Genomic DNA, 20,127 nt, shown 5'->3' with positions numbered 1-20,127 from the left:
CCGGAGATACAGCGATTTTAGTTTCAAGTCGATGCGGTGGCTAGGTTTGTTTACGTTTCGTTGTACTCGCGAGTTCATTGACCTCGCGCGTGGTAGGTCAACACCACGTACGTGCGACAAGGAGGTCCGACGCGTCAGACGGAGACAGAGATAGTGGAATCAAAAAAATTACCTTTTACATAAATTACGATATCACGAAAACGAAAAGTCGGATCGACAAAAACCAAAAACCATTTTAAAGGGGAAGGTTTACCGCTTCCAACGATGGCTCAGTTATGCAGAAAACATGAGTAGTTTCGAAACTGCACGCGTCTAAAGTTTAACTATTTTTAATACGCGTTGTTAGACTGTTCTAAGCCAGTGGAAACTGAAGATTCTCTCCTTTAATCTTTAATCTTGTACATATATTTCCTATTTACATCGGATGCTAACCAGAATTTGGTATCAAATTTTGTCCAGTGTTTTACAAAAAAATATTAATCGTTCAATCGGTCAGATGACCGTGGTAGGCAAGACAGACTACATATTTTTCTCAGAAAATAAACAATAAGAATAGAAGTGAATATTGTTAAATTCATTGTACGTGTACTATAAGAAAAGTCGTGAAGTTAAATGGCGCTAAAATAATATTGTGTGTTAGAAATTCTAAACGAAATTTTAAAAACGGTCATTTGACTCGAATAAACAGTCTAATCAGATGTGTTTAAATGATGGTTTATGGCATAGAGTGTAAGAACAATGGTATTCTATTACGCCAGAATATGACGAAGATGTAGTATGTAAAGTATGTCTATACGTATTGAAGCTATTATGAAGGTTAAAGGTTTATTAACGAAATATTAAGTGTACCAAAATCGGGATGAATGTATAATGGTAGTAGGGGATTATGTCAAAGAATAGAGAAATAGTAACATTCATTGTATAAATCATATTAAAATAGCAGTTCTTTGTCTCTCTATTTATTGAATGATCCTCGTACAGAACTCCGATTACGGATAAAGAACAGTGTCCAAAAAGCTCCCTATTTGCTCTTGCGAGTTCTCAGAAATAACACAAGCATTGGTACCGAACAAGTCGCAACAAAACAAGGATAGGAAAAGGATAAGTCTAGATCTTGCAGACTAATTAATTTGTTATGGCGGTTGAACTCTAGTGTTAATCACCAGAAGAGAGACTGCTAGTGATTTTATTTCTTTAGTTCTTCGCGTCACGGTCACCAGATGAGCTAGTAGATAGATGGTCGAAGTGGATAGGGTAAACAGCATCGATAGCTCGAAGTAACGATAAATCGAGTCGCATCGTTGGCTGCACTTGTACCTAATCATCATCCTGTTAGCTCTCACGAGTGCTCCCCGTCCCCCGTTGACCCACGAGCGAGGGTGATAATTCAATGTAGAATCAGAATTCGTCCCCCAACTCCCGATGATCCGTCGTGCGCGGCACACACTGATCACCGTGCCCTCCCTGCGTTCCACTGCACCTAACCACCCTCTCCCTAGTCGTCGTCGTTGTTGTCTCGAAACTATACAGGGTGTTCGGATACCATTTATCAATATTCGAGGGGACAATTCCAAAGGTCAAAATCAAACGAAAATCAAGAGTGGTAATATTCCCGTAGAGGCTTCGTGTGAAAGTTATCAATAGACTGCGGATGTTTATGCATTTATGGGAAATTTTAATCCTCAAAAAACTACAGAATGCATTTAATATGCAAAAATATAAGAAATACTTAAAGTAAGATACGAATTGTTATATTTAGGGGCTGAGACAGCCCTCTGCGAAGCTTCCGTTTTATTAATTCTATTAATAAAAATGTGAATTTGCATAAAGATCCGCAGTCTAGTTATTAATAATTAAATTCTCGTCTAAATTATGGCAATCTGCGAGAGGCTGTGTACGCGTGATAGATCGGCCTAGTGGTGCTCACACGACATGAGAAAGTCTACTTATCGACGTATTGACAATCTTACAGTTTTGCATCAACTCGTGGAAAGGCAACCATGTCACGTTGAATGAGATTCACCTGCTTATGAAAATCCAGAAGGGTATATCAAAATTCATTCGACGAGATTTTCACAAAGAGAGGGTGAAAATGCTACTTTCAATACACAATATTGTGCACAAAAGTTATCCATACGCGAGCACACACATACACACACCAGGATTGTTCATAAATAATAGAACCACTAACAAGTAAGTGATTATACAGGATGTTCGGCTACCCCTGGGAAAATTTTAATGGGAGATACTAGAGGCTAAAATAAGATGAAAATCAAGAATATCAATTTCTCGATTGAGGCTTCGATAAAAAGTTATTAAAAAATTAAATTAGAAAAATTTCAAATCATTCTGAAAAAATTATTTTCATTTGCAGGGGTCAGTTTCAATCATTTTTGGTGAATAGATATACCCCAGAATTCTTACGCGTTTTCGAGAAAATAATTCGAGTAGGTGCCGAAATTTTTCGACAAAAAAAAAAAATTACAAATCATTCTAAAAAAATTATTTTTAGTTGCAGTGATCAATTACAATTATTTTGTATGAATAGACATATCCTCGAATTCCTACGCGTTTTCGAGACAAAAATTGTTTACCGAAAAGCACTGTCTGACTCAAACATTCCGATTCCCCTGAAGTTTCAAAAAGTTTCAAACCATTCTGGAAAAATTATTTTCTGTTGCGGGGGTCAGTTACAACCATTTTTGGTGAATAGTCATACCCCGGAAATCCTACCTATTTTCTAGAAATAAATTCGAGAATGGGTGAAATTTTAAGTTATTAAAAAAGGAAGTTAAAAAGTTTCGAATCATTCTGGAAAAAATATTGTTAGTTCCGGGGGTCAATTCCAATAATTTTTGGTGAATAGTCATACCCCCGATATTCTACCCATTTTCTAGAAAAAAATTCGAGAATGAATGAAATTTTAAGTTATTAAGAAAGGAAGTTAAAAAGTTTCAAATCATTCTGGAAAAAATATTGTTAGTTCCGGGGGTCGATTCCAATAATTTTTGGTGAATAGTCATACCCCCGAAATTCTACCTATTTTCTAGAAATAAATTCGAGAATGGGTGAAATTTTAAGTTATTAAAAAACGAAATTAAAAAGTTTCGAATCATTCTGGAAAAAATATTGTTAGTTCCGGGGGTCAATTCCAATAATTTTTGGTGAATAGTCATATCCCCGAAATCCTACCCATTTTCTAGAAAAAAATTCGAGCATGGGTGAAATTTTAAGTTATTAAAAAAGGAAATTAAAAAATTTAAAATCGTTCTGGAAAAATTATTTTCGGTTGCGGGGGTTAATTGCAATTATTTTTTATGAATAGACATACCCCCGAAATCCTGTGCACTTTCGATAAAAAAATTCAGTATGTGTGGAACTTTAAACGTTAATAACTTTTTAGCCTTCATCAACAAATTGGTAGTCTTGATTTTTCTCCCATTTTATATATATTGTATTTATTAAATTACAATCGTTTCTCACCCTGGAATACAACAGTTGTAATACGAAATTCTGGTTTTGAGTGAGTTCTAGCACGAAATGAGTTTTCTTCTTTCGCGATGTATTAAAGAAAATTCTGAAGCCGCATCCTCCCTTAGAAACAGCCCTTAGCTCGATACATTTGGAAGGGGGTACGTATATTGTGGGAGTGAGACCATTGAAGAAGACTGTTAAAAGAAGACTGTCTTTGTTTTTGACAGCACGCAGACAATGCTTTCTCTCTGTTCGAAATTCTGAAGTTTATGGTAGAGCTGTATTCTTGGAATTTTTGCCCATGAACCTCGCCTAACAGCGAGTCTAGACATGCTCCTACAGCTCTCAACAAAGTCAGTTGCTAACCTCGTTACATTGTTCACCGTCAGCGCAAGGAGATACGAAAATGTCGTTTATCATCAAACTCCTTTGTAGACTTTAAAAAGCACATTTGAAAATTCAATAACCAGACTACAGATGTTTATGCAAATGCACATTATTCCTAGGAAATAGATAAAAGAGTGAAACCTAAATAGAAGTTTGTTTCATCACTAGAGGTCCTTAAAACTTTTTATAAAACCGTATGTCGAAACATACTGCATATGTCATATACATTTATTGCATTTCTTTTCATAAAATTAATGCTTATATGAGCCTCCAAATATTTATTTCAGTGTACAACTATAAAAAACCGTTACAAAAAACTCAAATATTGCCTAAACTATCGATGGTACCACAAAAATGTATTGGACTTTGTGTTCCCCTCGTCGAAGCCTATAATTTAAAAAAAAAAAACGAATTCGATCCGACAACTTCGAAATTTAAAACTTTAAAGTCATTTTTTTTAACATACTGCATATGTCATATATATTTATTGCATTTCTTTTCACAAAATTAATGCTTATATGAGCCTCCAAACATTTATTTCAGTGTACAACTATACAGTACATATGCATTTATCCCGTTACAAAAAACTCAAATCTTTGGCTAAACTATCGATGGTACCACAAAAATGTTTTGGACTTTGTGTTCCCCTCGTCGAGGCCTACAATTTAAAAAAAAAAACGAATTCGATCCGACAACTTTGAAATTTTAAACTTTAAAGTTTTTCAAAAATGGCTGGCCATAAACGTCCAGTATTTCACAGATTACATTTGGACATCAGCCCCTACATTTCTACCAAATTTCAAATCCCAGGTGACAGGTCGTGACCCCTTGTAAGTGTGAACCACTATGACCAGCCTACCGTGCGCACGCAGCTGTCTGCAGATTGCCATAATTCAGGCGGAACTTAAATTCTCAATAACTTTTAAACGAAGCCTCCATCGAAATATTACCATTCTTGACCTTCGTCATATTTTGGCCCTCTGATATTGATAAATGATATATCCGAACACCGTGTATATTCCACAAGATTACGCAGGAAATGGTGTTTAATGGCAACGGGTCAGGCTGGGTCTGACCCCCCGGTGGTGGACGCGGGCTATAGGATGACCTGCACGCCGGACAGAGAAAAACGCCGCGTGTTTGATCGAATGCCGGAGAAGGACAGCCGCGCGTGTGTGGTCCCCATCGAGCAATTGACGTGTCCGAGGAAGTGATAGAAGGATGATGGCACAATGCGCTTGAATCTCCCGTAAGCGAGTGGGTTCTATATTAAACTGGTCCGGTTTACGGGCCGTTCGGCTGTTCATCGTTCAGTCAGCGGACTCTGTCTCCAGACGGCTGGGGATCGGCTTGGCCACCGCTGAATCCGATCCTGCTCCCGTCGTTCCTCGCCGTGATCGATTCTTCCTCTCGACCGGACGCGCGGACACCAGCCATGTCCTCACGAACGGACGGTTCCTGATCGGTTTGAAGTCACGTTGTCGCGGAGAAGCGCCCAGCGACGGTTCCGTGGAACGGTAAATCGAGCTGCACCGAATACTTGATCGGCTCTCGACCAAGGAGAACCAGTACTCCCGTGGGGACTCCTAGCGATCGACTGCAATCGGAACCGGTACCTGGAGCGCGCCAGTTTTGAACTCGTCGTTTAGGCAGCCGTACACGTCCGAATCCTCTGGGTTTCTCTGGCGAATGAAGTGACATTGACCACGATCAGCAGCAGCGATCGGTAACTAACTATTGTCAACCCTTCGATACCGCGGCGAACAAACGTGACATGATTGCTCCGGTGGGGTCCGCCTGATAAACACTAACATTGGTATGTAGAACGCGCAACGGTAATATTTGGACTCTATAGAGTATGTTTCGCTTTGTGGTTGTATTATTTAGTTACGCGTGAAACATGTTCGTTCGTTGTTCCGATGACAGGTCACTTTGACGGGCTAAAAAGTTTTGTTGAAGGTTTGCAATTATTATCAAATTTTTATGTGTTATTTAACACAATATACAGGGTGTTTCAGATGATTTTGCCAGGTTGATTTCCTCGGTATTGTGGCAGGTAGCGAAAAATGTTTTATAGGGAGCTTAAATGATATCGAGTTGGGCATATTCTTGTGTTATTAATTTTTTCAACTTTGTTTTTTTAAATGGAATGAGGTACTTTATCATGCATCAAACAATGCAGCTAGACATTCTTTATAAAAAAGTACTGACCTATGTATGTCGAAAAGCAAGTAGCTTAGGAGATATTTCAATTTAATGTGCCTTAAAAGGATATATGAAGGTCAATTTTGGTTTTTTAAATGGAATTATATACTTTTCTATGCAATTATACTTGTTTAGGAGATAGTTCAATTTAAATAATTTAAATACACGAATCTTAGAAACAAGCGCTTTGCGTGCACCAAGAGTTAAAATTTATATTTGTATGTATATGGTTACATTACAATTTCTGTACTTTTGCCAATTTTTTAAATCTTAATCTAGTAATTTACAAACATATTTTAACATATAAAATTTAAAAAACGTCTAGATCTGAGATCAACGTCTCCCAATCATTTTTAGTCACGAAAAACTTTTCATCTCACAATGTATTTTTAAGGCAATTACATTATTTTGGGACTATTTGATATTTGGAATGAAAGAAAAGGATTATCGTAGCCAAACGTACTTTTTTTGAAATGAGAAAATAAAGTCAGATTTTGGAAGAATGATTGGTCATAATTATACAATATCTTAAAATATTTGTTTAATCGAAATTTTATATTTATAATTATTTAGCCATTTCATATATCTGTTTTGCAAAAGTCAACGTACAATGATTGTACAACTTAAATAATTTTGAAAAATGAGGCGTTGAAATTTTAATGACTTCCATTACTTGAGCAAATAACTACCCCAACTTCTGAGCATCCCTCAACTTCATATAAAATTAAGGAACATTTACGAAATGCAAAGTCTAATCTGGAAAGATTATGTCAGACATTTCTCCTATTTCAATTCCGGTTCGATATTTTGTTACGCATTAATCTTTAAGGGTAGGCTTCAACCCTTTAACACTAGAACTACCAAAGCAGTCAAAATGACCCATTCGTAATTTCTAATAAAACTTGTGAAAAATTTACTCGACTAAATTTTTGAAAAAATTTATCGTAATTTTCTATAAGAGAATATATAAACACTTATTTCCATTGCATTATATATTTCTTCGCGTATCTATCGTTTCAATTTCTTTGGTACAAAATTACAAATAAACACACTATAATTGTCGGTAGTTCTAGTGTTAAAGCGCATACATATCTACAGATATACAAAAACACGTGTCACTTAGTTTTTAAGTATCACAACAAAATCGAAGAGCGATCTAATGTTCCTCGTAAAAAATAAATTCCCAAAAGTATGGTATTTTGGTATTTTTCGAACACATTACGAGACTCCAACTCTGTGAAGACCAGCTTCCCCGTTATAGTTGTATTAATTTCTATCGGAAGCTAATTCTTTTAACGATGAAAACTCTTTTTGACTATTTCAGGTATACGCCATTTTCTGATGTGGAATATCTGAACACGGCCCGTTCAGAGAAGATCCATAAAGCAACATTCTTCGATGATGTTGAAGGCAATAATTTTCCTGCTTCTGCACTTGTTTTGCGACATCGGTGAGCGCGATTATGAAATTTATCGCGAACCATTCGTAATGTAACGTGGGCCACTTGTACTTTACCGTGGGTCACATAAAATTTATCGTGGGCCATTACAATTTTGTCGTAGACCGTGGGTCACTTGCACTTTACCGTGAGTCGCATGAAATTTATCGTGGGTCATTGCAATTTTGTCGTGGACCATTCGTAATGTACCGTGGGCCACTTGCACTTTACCATGAGTCACATAAAATTGATCATGGGCCGTCCACAGTGTACCGTGGGCCACTTTTACTTTACCGTGAGTCACATAAAATTTATCGTGGGTCATTACAATTTTGTTGTGGACCGATCACAGTGTACAGTGGGCCACTTTTACTTTACCGTGGGTCACATAAAATTTATCCTGGGTCACTACAATTTTGTCGTGGGCCGTGGGTCACTTGCACTTTATCGTGAGTCACATAAAATTTACCGTGGGTCATTACAATTTTGTCGTGGACCGTGGGCCACTTGCACTTTACCGTGAGCCACATAAAATTTATCGTGGGGCATTACAATTTTGTCGTGGACCGTGGGCCACTTGCACTTTACCGTGAGTCGCATGAAATTTATCGTGGGTCACTACAATTTTGTCGTGGACCGTGGGCCACTTGCACTTTACCGTGAGTCACATAAAATTTATCGTGGGCCATTGCAATTTTGTCGTGGAACGTGGGCCACTTGCACTTTACCGTGAGTCACATCAAATTTGTCGTGGTTCATTACAATTTTGTCGTGGACCATTCGTAATGTAACGTGGGCTACTTGCACTTTACCATGATTCGCATAAAATTTATCATGGACCGTTCACAGTGTACCGTGGGCCACTTTTACTTTACCGTGAGTCACATGAAATTTATCGTGGGTCATTACAATTTTGTTGTGGACCGATCACAGTGTACAGTGGGCCACTTTTACTTTACCGTGGGTCACATAAAATTTATCCTGGGTCACTACAATTTTGTCGTGGGCCGTGGGTCACTTGCACTTTATCGTGAGTCACATAAAATTTACCGTGGGTCATTACAATTTTGTCGTGGACCGTGGGCCACTTGCACTTTACCGTGAGCCACATAAAATTTATCGTGGGGCATTACAATTTTGTCGTGGACCGTGGGCCACTTGCACTTTACCGTGAGTCACATAAAATTTATCGTGGGCCATTGCAATTTTGTCGTGGAACGTGGGCCACTTGCACTTTACCGTGAGTCACATGAAATTTGTCGTGGTTCATTACAATTTTGTCGTGGACCATTCGTAATGTAACGTGGGCTACTTGCACTTTACCATGATTCGCATAAAATTTATCATGGACCGTTCACAGTGTACCGTGGGCCACTTTTACTTTGCCGTGAGTCACATGAAATTTATCGTGGGTAATTGCGACTTTGTTGTGGACCATTCGTAATGTAACGTGGGCCACTTTTACTTTGCCGTGAGTCACCAAATTTATCGTGGGTCATTACAATTTTGTCGTGGACCATTCGAAATATAACGTGGGCCACGTATACTTTACCATGAGTCACATAAAATTTATCGTGGCTCACTCGAGATATATCGTGGACCGTTCACAGTGTATCGTGGGTCACTTTAGTCTTATCGTGGATGACACAACGTTTACTGTGGGTCACTACAATTTTGTCGTGGACCGTGGGTCACTTGCACTTTACCGTGAGTCACATAAAATTTATCGTGGGTCATTACAATTTTGTCGTGGACCGTGGGTCACTTGCACTTTACCGTGAGTAGCATAAAATTTGTCGTGGGTCATTACAATTTTGTCGTGGACCATTCGTAATGTAACGTGGACCACTTGCACTTTACCATGAGTCACATAAAATTTATCTTGGGTCATTACAATTTTGCCGTGGACCCTTCACAGTGTACCGTGGGACACTTTTATTTTACCGTGAGTCACATAAAATTTATCGTGAGTCATTACAATTTTGTCGTGGACCATTCGTAATGTGACGTGGGCCACTTGTACTTTACCATGAGCCACATAAAATTTATCGTGGGTCATTGCAACTTTGTCGTGGACCATTCGTAATATAACGTGGGCCACTTCTACTTTACCATGCGTCACATAAAATGTATCGTGGCTCACTCGAGATATATCGTGGACCGTTCACAGTGTACCGTGGGTCACTTTAGTCTTATCGTGGATGACACAACGTTTACTGTGGGTCACTCACAGCTTATCGTGGGTCATCCTCGATGTAACGTTATAGACTTAACAAAATAGCACGTGGGTTACATTACATTTATCGTGGCTCACTCGAGATATATCGTGGACCGTTCACAGTGTATCGTGGGTCACTTTAGTCTTATCGTTTAGTCTTAACATAACGTTTACTGTGGGTCACTCACAATTTATCGTGGGTCATCCTCGATGTATCGTTATAAATTTAACAAACTAGCACGGATTATACTTCGATACCCTATTCATGAGCATAATGTTTGTGATTTCAGCGTTGGCAGCGAAGTGCGGAAGAGTATGGCTGACAGTTTCCTCCTTGTGGAAACCGATCGCTGCCAGTGACAAAGTGGTCGACACTGAGCTTGAAGTGAATTGGGATATCGATTGTCCATCTGATACAGGATACCCGGATACCATCAAGGTGTTTAATACTGATCCAGAGCGTGGTAATAAGTCTTCTTTAATTCTTCTTAATCCTTAAATTTTCATGTTTTAAGGATTAAAATCCATTCGTTATCGATCGATCGCAGCTTTAATAAATTCTTTTCTTACAAAAATATGTGTTTACTCGTATACGAACGTTGTAACTCATGTTTTAGAGATTAAGTCAAGTTCCATCGGTGTCTATTGATCGTAGCTTCCATGAATTCTGTTCTTTCCAACACATTCCGTCTATCGTTGCAATAAATTTCGATCTCTATGCGTGATACAGTAGCAAAAGGAGCGACACAACTAAAAAAGTGTAAATTTTACAGAAGAAAGATAAGCAAATATTACAATTCTTCAGAATCTTGATTTTATGTTGTTTGAAAGATCTGAACCAAAGCTTCATCCCAGTCTACTTTTATGTTGCTTGTTAAAATTTAAGAAAATGGGGAAAGAAATCGACTTGCATCATCTTGAAAGATGGTGTTTGTTATTAAAACGGTACCAGTCGACGCAACCACCGACGCCATGACGTTGTGATTTCAGATACGAAGCTCAAGCCCAAGTTGGTTTTGACTTCGTTGCAATTCCCTCGGGGCTATTATCGAACGAACATCACAGTTGGTCACCCACCACTTCCTGGTGGATGGGACACCAAGGATGGCGCCACGCATCCTGGTCCTCATTGTTTGAAACATTATGCTGCACTTTACAAGGATGGCGAAATCCTCACCAGTTCCTGTTTGCGGATATGGCCGACATGGATGTACGATTTAAGGTAACTAATTTGTACCAGGGGTTAGAAACAGTTATGGTATCGGTTCCGGGATTTATAACTGTTTCAATTTAAAGCCGATATACAAGGTGTTCCGCATTTTTCCGTACACATTTCAGCACTGTCTTCTGCAAGTAAAAATAACTCTAAAGGATTATGTAACAAAAACTTCATAAATTCTTTGTTAACACTTTGGCGGCCGTTGTCACGTATACGTAATGCTTTTTTATTTACTAAACAAATTTTCTAAAATTTTGTTTATTGAGTGCAACTGCTAGTTGAGGAACGAAAAAATATTTTTAACGTAGAATTATGTGGATAACATTTCTTTATCAGAGTTTAGTTTCTATCACTATACTGAAGTACTCTGTCTTTTTGTTGTCATAAAATTTTAAACGTTCAAGTTTCAAACACACGATATCGAATGTTTGCAAAAGATTGATTTCATTTTATTATAAATTCTTTTTCCTATTTTAATGCCCCAAGTCTCAGGCGAATATTATGCAAAAAAAAGGTCTCCTACATTGTTTTAAACAAATAGTGATATACATCTGTTATATGACTAGTTTTTACCAACCTGAGTAAGATTTTTTTCGACCATTTTTTTTTATTATGTCACTTCAAAAGTAATGCACAAATAATTTATTTAGTTTCATAAATGTTTTCACAATCCTTTAATATAGTCTCCTCGGTGATCTTTAATTGCTTGTCAGCGTTTGAGAAGGTCGTGAATGCTAATTAATTCCTTCCTGAAGTTTATCTTCCTAATACATCGGCTCACCGCTATACTTAGCGCCTTCAAGTCAGGATAACAGCTACCTCACACGGGTTAATTAAGTTCTGAGAACAAATCGTTGGATGGAGAAGCAATTTCCAAAGATATTTTTTTATTTGTGTAATCACTGGTTCTATTTCACGTTGGTTGGGCAGTATCGTGCAGAATCTCTTCGTAGTTTTCAAATGTTTGGGCGTAATTTACAAGGGAAGGACTTTAACTGTACCATTTCGATTTTAACGACGATTTGTTGGTTAATAGAACACACATTTCTAATGATATATGGAAGATTAGCTGTGGATATTTGATAGTTTTGAAGATACAATTAATTAAATGGGTGTTTGGTCGTAAAAATTGCGACAACAATGTGGCATATTGCGTGACTTATAATAACTTTATACAGGATATTTGGCATTGATTTGGAAAAATTTTAATGGGAGATTCTAGAGACTAAAATAAGATGAAAATCATGAATACTAATTTGTTGATTGAGACTTCGTTAAAAAGTTATTAACGTGTAAAGTTTCGCCTGTAGAACAGCTAAGCATCAGGTTGGTCCTAGTGGTTCTCAATTACAAAACATAGTGGTTCTCACTTACAAGAAACGTTTGGTAATCGTAAACATTCTAGAATTCGTGTCATCAGTAATGAAATCAATCCAGTAACGTATTTATTAATACTGACAAGTAGGTATTTCCAATCATTGCCATAATGTGCATACATATTGTATTTGTTGACATTTTTTCTGGTATCGAAATAACTCAAACATCACATATTGTTGAACAGTATTTAAATTGGATTGTTTAAATCAAATTATGTTTTTGATTGTTTAAGTAATCTTGATTATCCAAGGAAACTTGATTATTTAGATCAACATGATTTTGTATTATTACTTAATTATAATATTATATGTGAATAATAAAGTTTAGATAAGATTATGGGTAAGCTTAGATAAAGTCATTCTTGATAATTCTAGAAGTCTATCGATATTTGTAAACAAGTTAGTAAAAGTTAAAGAATGTTTGAAAATTTTAATATATAATATTAAAACGAAAGATAGGTTTAAAACCTTAATACGCGATATAAGTGTAACTCTTAAAATTAACATATAAGTTTTTAACTTATTATATTATAGTCATTCTAATATTTTGTATAAATATACTAATTAATGTGTATAATTAGTATACAGGGTGTTTGGCCACCCCTGGGAAAAATTGTAATGGGAGGTTCTATGGGCCAAAACAAGACGAAAATCAAGAATACTAATTTGTTGATTGAGACTTCGTTAAAAAGTTATTAACGTGTAAAGTTTCGCCTGTAGAACAGCTAAGCATCAGGTTGGTCCTAGTGGTTCTCAATTACAAAACATAGTGGTTCTCACTTACAAGAAACGTTTGGTAATCGTAAACATTCTAGAATTCGTGTCATCAGTAATGAAATCAATCCAGTAACGTATTTATTAATACTGACAAGTAGGTATTTCCAATCATTGCCATAATGTGCATACATATTGTATTTGTTGACATTTTTTCTGGTATCGAAATAACTCAAACATCACATATTGTTGAACAGTATTTAAATTGGATTGTTTAAATCAAATTATGTTTTTGATTGTTTAAGTAATCTTGATTATCCAAGGAAACTTGATTATTTAGATCAACATGATTTTGTATTATTACTTAATTATAATATTATATGTGAATAATAAAGTTTAGATAAGATTATGGGTAAGCTTAGATAAAGTCATTCTTGATAATTCTAGAAGTCTATCGATATTTGTAAACAAGTTAGTAAAAGTTAAAGAATGTTTGAAAATTTTAATATATAATATTAAAACGAAAGATAGGTTTAAAACCTTAATACGCGATATAAGTGTAACTCTTAAAATTAACATATAAGTTTTAACTTATTATATTATAATCGTTCTAACATTTTGTATAAATATACTAATTAATGTACATAATTAGACGACCACCTCTGGGGAAAATTGTAATGGGAGGTTCTATGGGCCAAAACAAGACGAAAATCAAAGAACACCAAACTGAGAACCACTGTCGTGCGCGCGCAGCTGCTCGCAGATTCCCGTTCTCCATGCAGAACTTTAAACGTTAATAACTTTGTAACAAAGCCTCAATCAACAAATTAGTATTCTTGATTTTCGTCTTATTTTGGCCTCTAGAATCTCCTATTAGATTTTTTTCGAATGTATGTCGAACATCCTGCATATATAGAACATCGCTAGGTATGCAACTTTAATTATATTTCTAAAATAATCAAGTATTTGCAGCTAAAATTTCACACGTGCGATTAGAAATATATATTCTATTATGGTATAAAAAATTTTAAAAATCGAAGTGACACAATCGAGCCTGTCCCCTTGTCAGTGAGTGGGAATGCTTCGTTATATGCTTCATTTGCTCTTACACCCTGTAAAATACTATATCATTATTTGCTTCAGTGTTTACTGTTGATAAGAAAATTTTACGTCTTTGATGCCATCTTGATCGTCATAAACCATTGATATAGCAATTCAAAAGCAGCAAACAACGAGCATACAAAACATTGTTAGTGCATCAGCTGCAGAGTTGGGTAAATTTTATTCACGATCAAATTTTCGATCGATTCATAAACTTCTATGTACGTTTCATTCGTAAATTCGTTTATAAATTAGAATCTATCAACAAATTTTTTGAATTAAGAGCAAAGCCGTGGGCAAAAGCTAGTTCACGAGCGAATCCAACATTTTTATTCGCTAATTGAGCTCTATGAATTACTTTTGAAGTTAACCTTATCTTTATATTTCCCCTGATTCTTTTTAAAAATGTTTAAACGCGTTTTATTTGCTTTTCCTTTCCTCTCAGAAAGCTATTAGGAAGGCTACCGATTGGAAGCTTGATGATTCCCGGGACCCACAATTCAGGATGCTACAAACATGGAGACCTGTCGAGAAGGTTGGCCTATCAACGATATTTATTAACGCAGGACCGTGACGTATGGACGCAGCTGGTGCACGGTATCAGGTATCTGGACATCAGGGTGGGTTATTATCCATCCAATCCGAATGGGACCACCAACGCTGAGGAAAACAACCAAATAAGCAGATTCTGGGTCAACCACGATATATTTCGAATCACCCCGTTGTCCGCTGTTATCAAAGACGTGAGAAACTTTTTGAACGTTGCTAGGGGAGAGGTCGTCATCATGGACTTCCACAGGTAATTCGACGATACAGAATAATATAATGCTGTCAATTTGCAAATCAATAACGTTGGGAATGCGTCGCCCCGATTGTGGGACAAGTGGTTACGAATTATTTAAATCGAATATCAGCGAACAAGCAGAATAATAAAGAAGCGATTAATATGAATATATAATTGTTTTCTATTTTGGAGGGTATTTTCTTTTGGAATATCATTTTTCATGAATTCATGTTTCGAAAATTTAAGTATGCATTTTGTATGTAATTGTTTCATGTGTTCGTAAAATCGTTAATTATTTTTAGTTGTGTATTTAACAAACTTGTTTACAGGGTTGCCATTTAATTGTGGATGTTCGACTCAGTTTAGACATAATTAGTGCATGACAATCTTAATCTATATTAATCTATATTTTAGAGTAGTTATTGCTCGTATTAGAATGATATATGAAGAATATAAATTAACACTGAATTTTTCGTATATGTAGAATTCCTGTCCCATTAAATTCACATTTTCCATTCACAAAATGGCAGTTTATGTACTCGTTTAATATTTTTGTTGAAAAATTTCGGATTTTTAATGAATATAATCGCCGCGTCTATTAATATAATTGAAATTTGAAATTAATAATGTATTTTTTTCTATGGATCGCGATTCATTAGAATAGATTTGTTAAAAATCTGCTACAACTTCGTCACGTTTACAAATTCCGACAGTACATGTCAAAAACACATTTTTAGACGTTTGTAATTCAAAAAACTTTTATTTAAAAATTGACTTTTTGAACCATTGAATATGAACATACGTCATATATTTTTCTTCGTTTATTTCAGGCGTAGAATTTTTCTTTTTTCTTTAAAAAAAACTCCTTTCTAAATGTTGGGAAATATAACCTTTAAATTTCAATTATTATATAAAATTAAATTATTATTGTGAATTAATTGTTATACGGTGTTCTCATTCGCCATCTACAAATTGTATAAATTATTGGAATAGAATGTTGTCTATTTCTGGATCGATGTTTATGTCGATATACATTGCATTTCATGAGAATTAAATAAATTGGTTGCAAATTCTCATTGATATACATATAAATACAATTGTTATTGGAAAATTAAAGTGTAATTTAATATTAATTGATTTTGTGTTTAGATTTCCAGTGGGATTCGAGGGAAGGCTGTGTAGGCATCGACGATTGGTCAGAATTCTTAATCGTGAATTCAAAGGACTGATTCTAAAACCTGACATGGGGGTCGAAGGTCTTGGTCCAACCTTGAATGATATTTGGACCGATGGGAAACGTTTGATAATCTGCTACGGCGATAAACACACCGTTAATGGTAAATTTATAGCTAAGTTTCAATCTATTCGCCATTTCAGATGGTTTGTTCTTATTTCCACACTTGCAAATATACTAAAATTTTTACAATTTTTCTATTTTCAAAATAGAAAACTGTAAAGCCTTGTTTTGGAAGCTTTAATGCTCCAATATCTTCTAGACTAATTATTTTTCATCATGAATTGGTTAATAGTTTTCCACAGGAAATTACTAGTTACACCCAATGATTTATTAAAAATGATTCTTTTAAAAAAAAAATTTATAAAGAAAGAATTATCAAAACCATTTAATTTTTGTTTCAAAATTTTTTCGACATCATCAACACTTTTAAAGATATTTGGGTAATATAACAAAACTTAATTCTTTTTCCCAAAGTATACACGATAACTTTCTAATTACAATTATTCATCCGGAATTACACTTAAGCAACGCCAAATTAATATATGTATAAAGATAATATTTTCAGTAAAAAGTTCGTGTATGTACAAAAAAAAGGCTCATTTGTTTTAAAGATAGAGTGGTGCCCCAAACTTTTGAGCAGTGATATATGTACATGATATTTTAATCCTTCGAAGTACTGGGTTAATGTATTACCTCATTAAATTCTTGCAACTATATTTCAAATTTACTCTGTTCCATTATAAAAATTAATACGAAATTCTTGACATATGTTTTCAACGTATCTACTTTACTATTTAAAGAATGTTTTATTTCTCAGAAAAAAACGTGTTTAATAATTTATATTGGCTACACATGTTCTGTTCGTCAAAGGGTTGAAGTAGATTTGATGAATTTCATGAAGTATAATATGCAAGGTGGACTACTATTCTTGCACCTTGTTCCTCAACATTTGACACTTTCTCTGCTTTAGCTTAACCCTTTGCACTCCGAATTATATTTCAATTTTGTTACCAGCAGCTCCCAACGCTTTTAACACTTTACCGACCGGTAGCGGTTGATTAATCGGCTATCGGTCGGTAAACGTCGACCGATAAAACAGTTGATTAATAGGCTATCGGTCGGTAAGCGTTGGCCGGTAAAACAGTCGATTAATAGGCTATCGGTCGGTAAAGTGTTAAGTGTTTTATTTGAAATTTACCTGTTAAAATATCTGTTTTATTTACACTGTTGTTGCATTTTGTAACTTTCAAGATATCTCTTTGGTTTGGACTTGAAAAAATGTCGAGTGAGGCTTGACAAAGGAGTTCCTGAGATAAAAATTGATGTCGAATCACACTCGACATAGGAATGCAAAGGATTAACACTATTTCTATCACGATTTTATGCACACCTATTTCAACCTATTTCAAGTCCTTGGACACCTTGAATTTGCATGATGCAAATAACTGTAAATGTTATTATATAGAAAAAAAAAATGATTACATTCAGAAACTAATATCAAGTTAAAATTTTAAAAAGTCTTTTGACACCTTTGGTCAAAATAGTGTTGATTACACAATGATTCCTTTCAGAGTATTACTGGCTCTGGCCTGCGATGTCCCAAGCCTGGGGCAATCAACAGACGGTAGAGGGCCTGTTCAAGTATTTGGAAGACGTGATCATAGGACCGAAAAGGTTCAGCCAGAACCCATTGTGGGCGTTGATGGCGGAACTGACGCCACATTTTCAGAACATGCTCTTTAATCTATCCGGTGGACTGCGGGAGATGGCAGATTCCGTGAACAGGAATCTGACGCTGAAGTTCCAGGAGGAGTGGTGGAACGAGACCAACATAGTAGCCACGGACTTTTTCCTCGGGAACAGTCTGATCGACGTGTCGATAGAGGCGAATATCAAGAAGAGATTGTATTTTAATTAGATTCGTCGACGATAAAGGAGCTCTGATGAAAAAGATGATTTGTTCGGAAGCTTGGCCCTGTATCCTGTTGCTGTCTTGTATAGAAGATTCGCCGAATTCTAATCACTAGACCGCGGATGTTTATGCATTTATGGGAAATTTGAATCCTCAAAAAACTACAGAATGCATTTAATATGCAAAAATATAAGAAATACTTAACACTTTACCGACCGGTAGCGGTTGATTAATCGACTATCGGTCGGTAAGCGTTGGTCGGTAAAGAAGTTGATTAATACGCTATCGGTCGGTAAGTGTTGGCCGGTAAAAAAGTCGATTAATAGGCTATCGGTCGGTAATGTGTTAAAGTAAGGTACAAATTATTATATTTAGGGGTCGAGACAGCCCTCTGCGAAGCTTCCATTTCATTAATTCTGTTAATAAAAATGTGAATTTGCATAAAGATCCGCAGTCTACTAATCACCAACGATTGATCGAAGTTCAATTGTTCACCACTCTGCGAATCTATGTTGTTACTTTGTTTTACTAATTTGAAAGAGATCTATGAATCCCTGAAGCTGTTTAGAAGCATGTTCTACCGTGATGGAGACTTGGTCGCGCTAAAATACAAAGGTAGTTTACTTTGAGTATTTAAAACTCGAGATTCATTAGCCACAGTGATTTGTGGCCTAAAAGGAAGTCACTGACTAGAAAATTAAGAATCACTGTGACTATTGTGTAGAACTGGAAAGGTGATTAGTGAAAAATAAAAAGCAAAATGAGCTTAAAAACACCTTATTTAAATAACTACCAAAGGAACAGATTTATGCGTCATAGTGCTAAAATTTCATTTACATTTTAATAGAAGTAGGTCAGAGTTTAGTAGATGTGACCATTTCCCCCAATACTAAACAATGATCGAATATACAGGGTGTCCTATACGGGTGTAATCGGTGGTACAAACAGTAACATGGCGATTCTAGATGAAAAAATGAATCGAAAATGTAGAATAAAATTTTTTCATGCAAAATCGAGAATGGTGCACCAGGATAAATTGATTTACCAGATTTCTTTATATCTTATGTAACTTTCTGTTCGAATTAATTTTAATCAGTATTCAAAGTTACACAAAAAATTGAATGTTCACTTTCGAAACAGACTCTTTTATTAATTTACTTTTTATAGCATTTACACCTACAATATTCCTCAAAATGTTGTCCAATTTGGTTCACACATAATCGTACTCTTTTTAATAAGTTTTAACAAACCTTCTTTAACTCAATATTTTACACTTTTAATCGTTCAAACGTTATAATAATTTACTTTAACTGTCCAATACAAATAATATTGCTTTACATTATTTTTTTTCTCAATTCAAAGGACCAGAATGCTGCGATAAAGTCCGTTCTATCGAGGCGACCCGGCGCGTGCCCCAAAAATTTTCAAAGTTATTTTCCTTGAAAACTAATCCTCGAATGGAAAAATTTTATTTTATATTTTCGATTCACTTTTTGACGAAGAACCACATTAGTGCTTATACCACCGCTTATCGGACATCTTGTATAGATATGTGCATAGAGGTTTCAGATATTGCTTTCAGATGAAATTACAAATGCATTCGATCCTACAGCGGTGTAAGTCTATTTGTATCCAATAAAAATATTATTTCATTTTAGTGATTCTTATAGAAATAATCGACTGAAACTTCTTGGCCAATTATTTGTTTGTCGAATATCCGAACACCTCAGCGATTAAAATTTCATTATTATTCGGATATTATTGGCTATTCTAATGTTTAAACAGGTTTTCGATCGTGAAAAGAGATTTACAGATTCAGAAATTATACAAAAGTAAAAATATAATTTAATGATATAAACAACTTTCGATAATTTAATTCATAGATTTCATAAAATATTAAAGACTAAAATGATCAGTAAAACTTTCCTATTTTCAACTTTCATTACGAAGCATCTTCGAATAATACTATTTATATTATAGTACGTAGTAAAAATGTATGAATACTTAAATGTACAAACACTTCTGTATTTAAATAGCAATATTCGTATTTCATTCGAGTGTT

At 35.4% G+C, this 20,127-nt stretch overlaps 1 protein-coding gene across 3 annotated transcripts; it reads left to right on the top strand.

Annotated features, from left to right (window-relative positions):
- Nucleotides 1-5,189: 5,189 nt before the first annotated feature.
- LOC122399553 (PI-PLC X domain-containing protein 1-like) lies at nucleotides 5,190-18,280 on the top strand. 3 transcript variants are annotated; one of them, XM_043400314.1, is made up of 7 exons: nucleotides 5,190-5,587; nucleotides 7,391-7,516; nucleotides 10,013-10,183; nucleotides 10,713-10,944; nucleotides 14,578-14,931; nucleotides 16,066-16,253; nucleotides 17,725-18,280. In XM_043400314.1, the coding sequence occupies exons 2-7, from the start codon at nucleotides 7,465-7,467 to the stop codon at nucleotides 18,069-18,071; spliced, it is 1,344 nt and encodes a 447-aa protein (XP_043256249.1). In that variant the 5' UTR covers nucleotides 5,190-5,587; nucleotides 7,391-7,464; the 3' UTR covers nucleotides 18,072-18,280. The 3 variants fall into 3 exon arrangements, with proteins under 3 accessions (XP_043256249.1, XP_043256247.1, XP_043256248.1); XM_043400312.1 differs by having other exon boundaries at nucleotides 10,013-10,186; XM_043400313.1 differs by lacking the exon at nucleotides 5,190-5,587 and adding an exon at nucleotides 5,653-5,677 and having other exon boundaries at nucleotides 10,013-10,186.
- Nucleotides 18,281-20,127: the final 1,847 nt, after the last annotated feature.

The sequence above is a fragment of the Colletes gigas genome, unplaced genomic scaffold (assembly GCF_013123115.1).
Source record: "Colletes gigas isolate AHSC1104 unplaced genomic scaffold, ASM1312311v1 Colletes_gigas_Sc00014, whole genome shotgun sequence".
In the NCBI taxonomy this organism is placed as follows: Eukaryota; Metazoa; Arthropoda; class Insecta; order Hymenoptera; family Colletidae; genus Colletes; species Colletes gigas.
The sequence above is the reverse complement of the archived record's forward strand: the minus strand, read 5'-3'. Positions and strand labels throughout refer to the sequence as shown.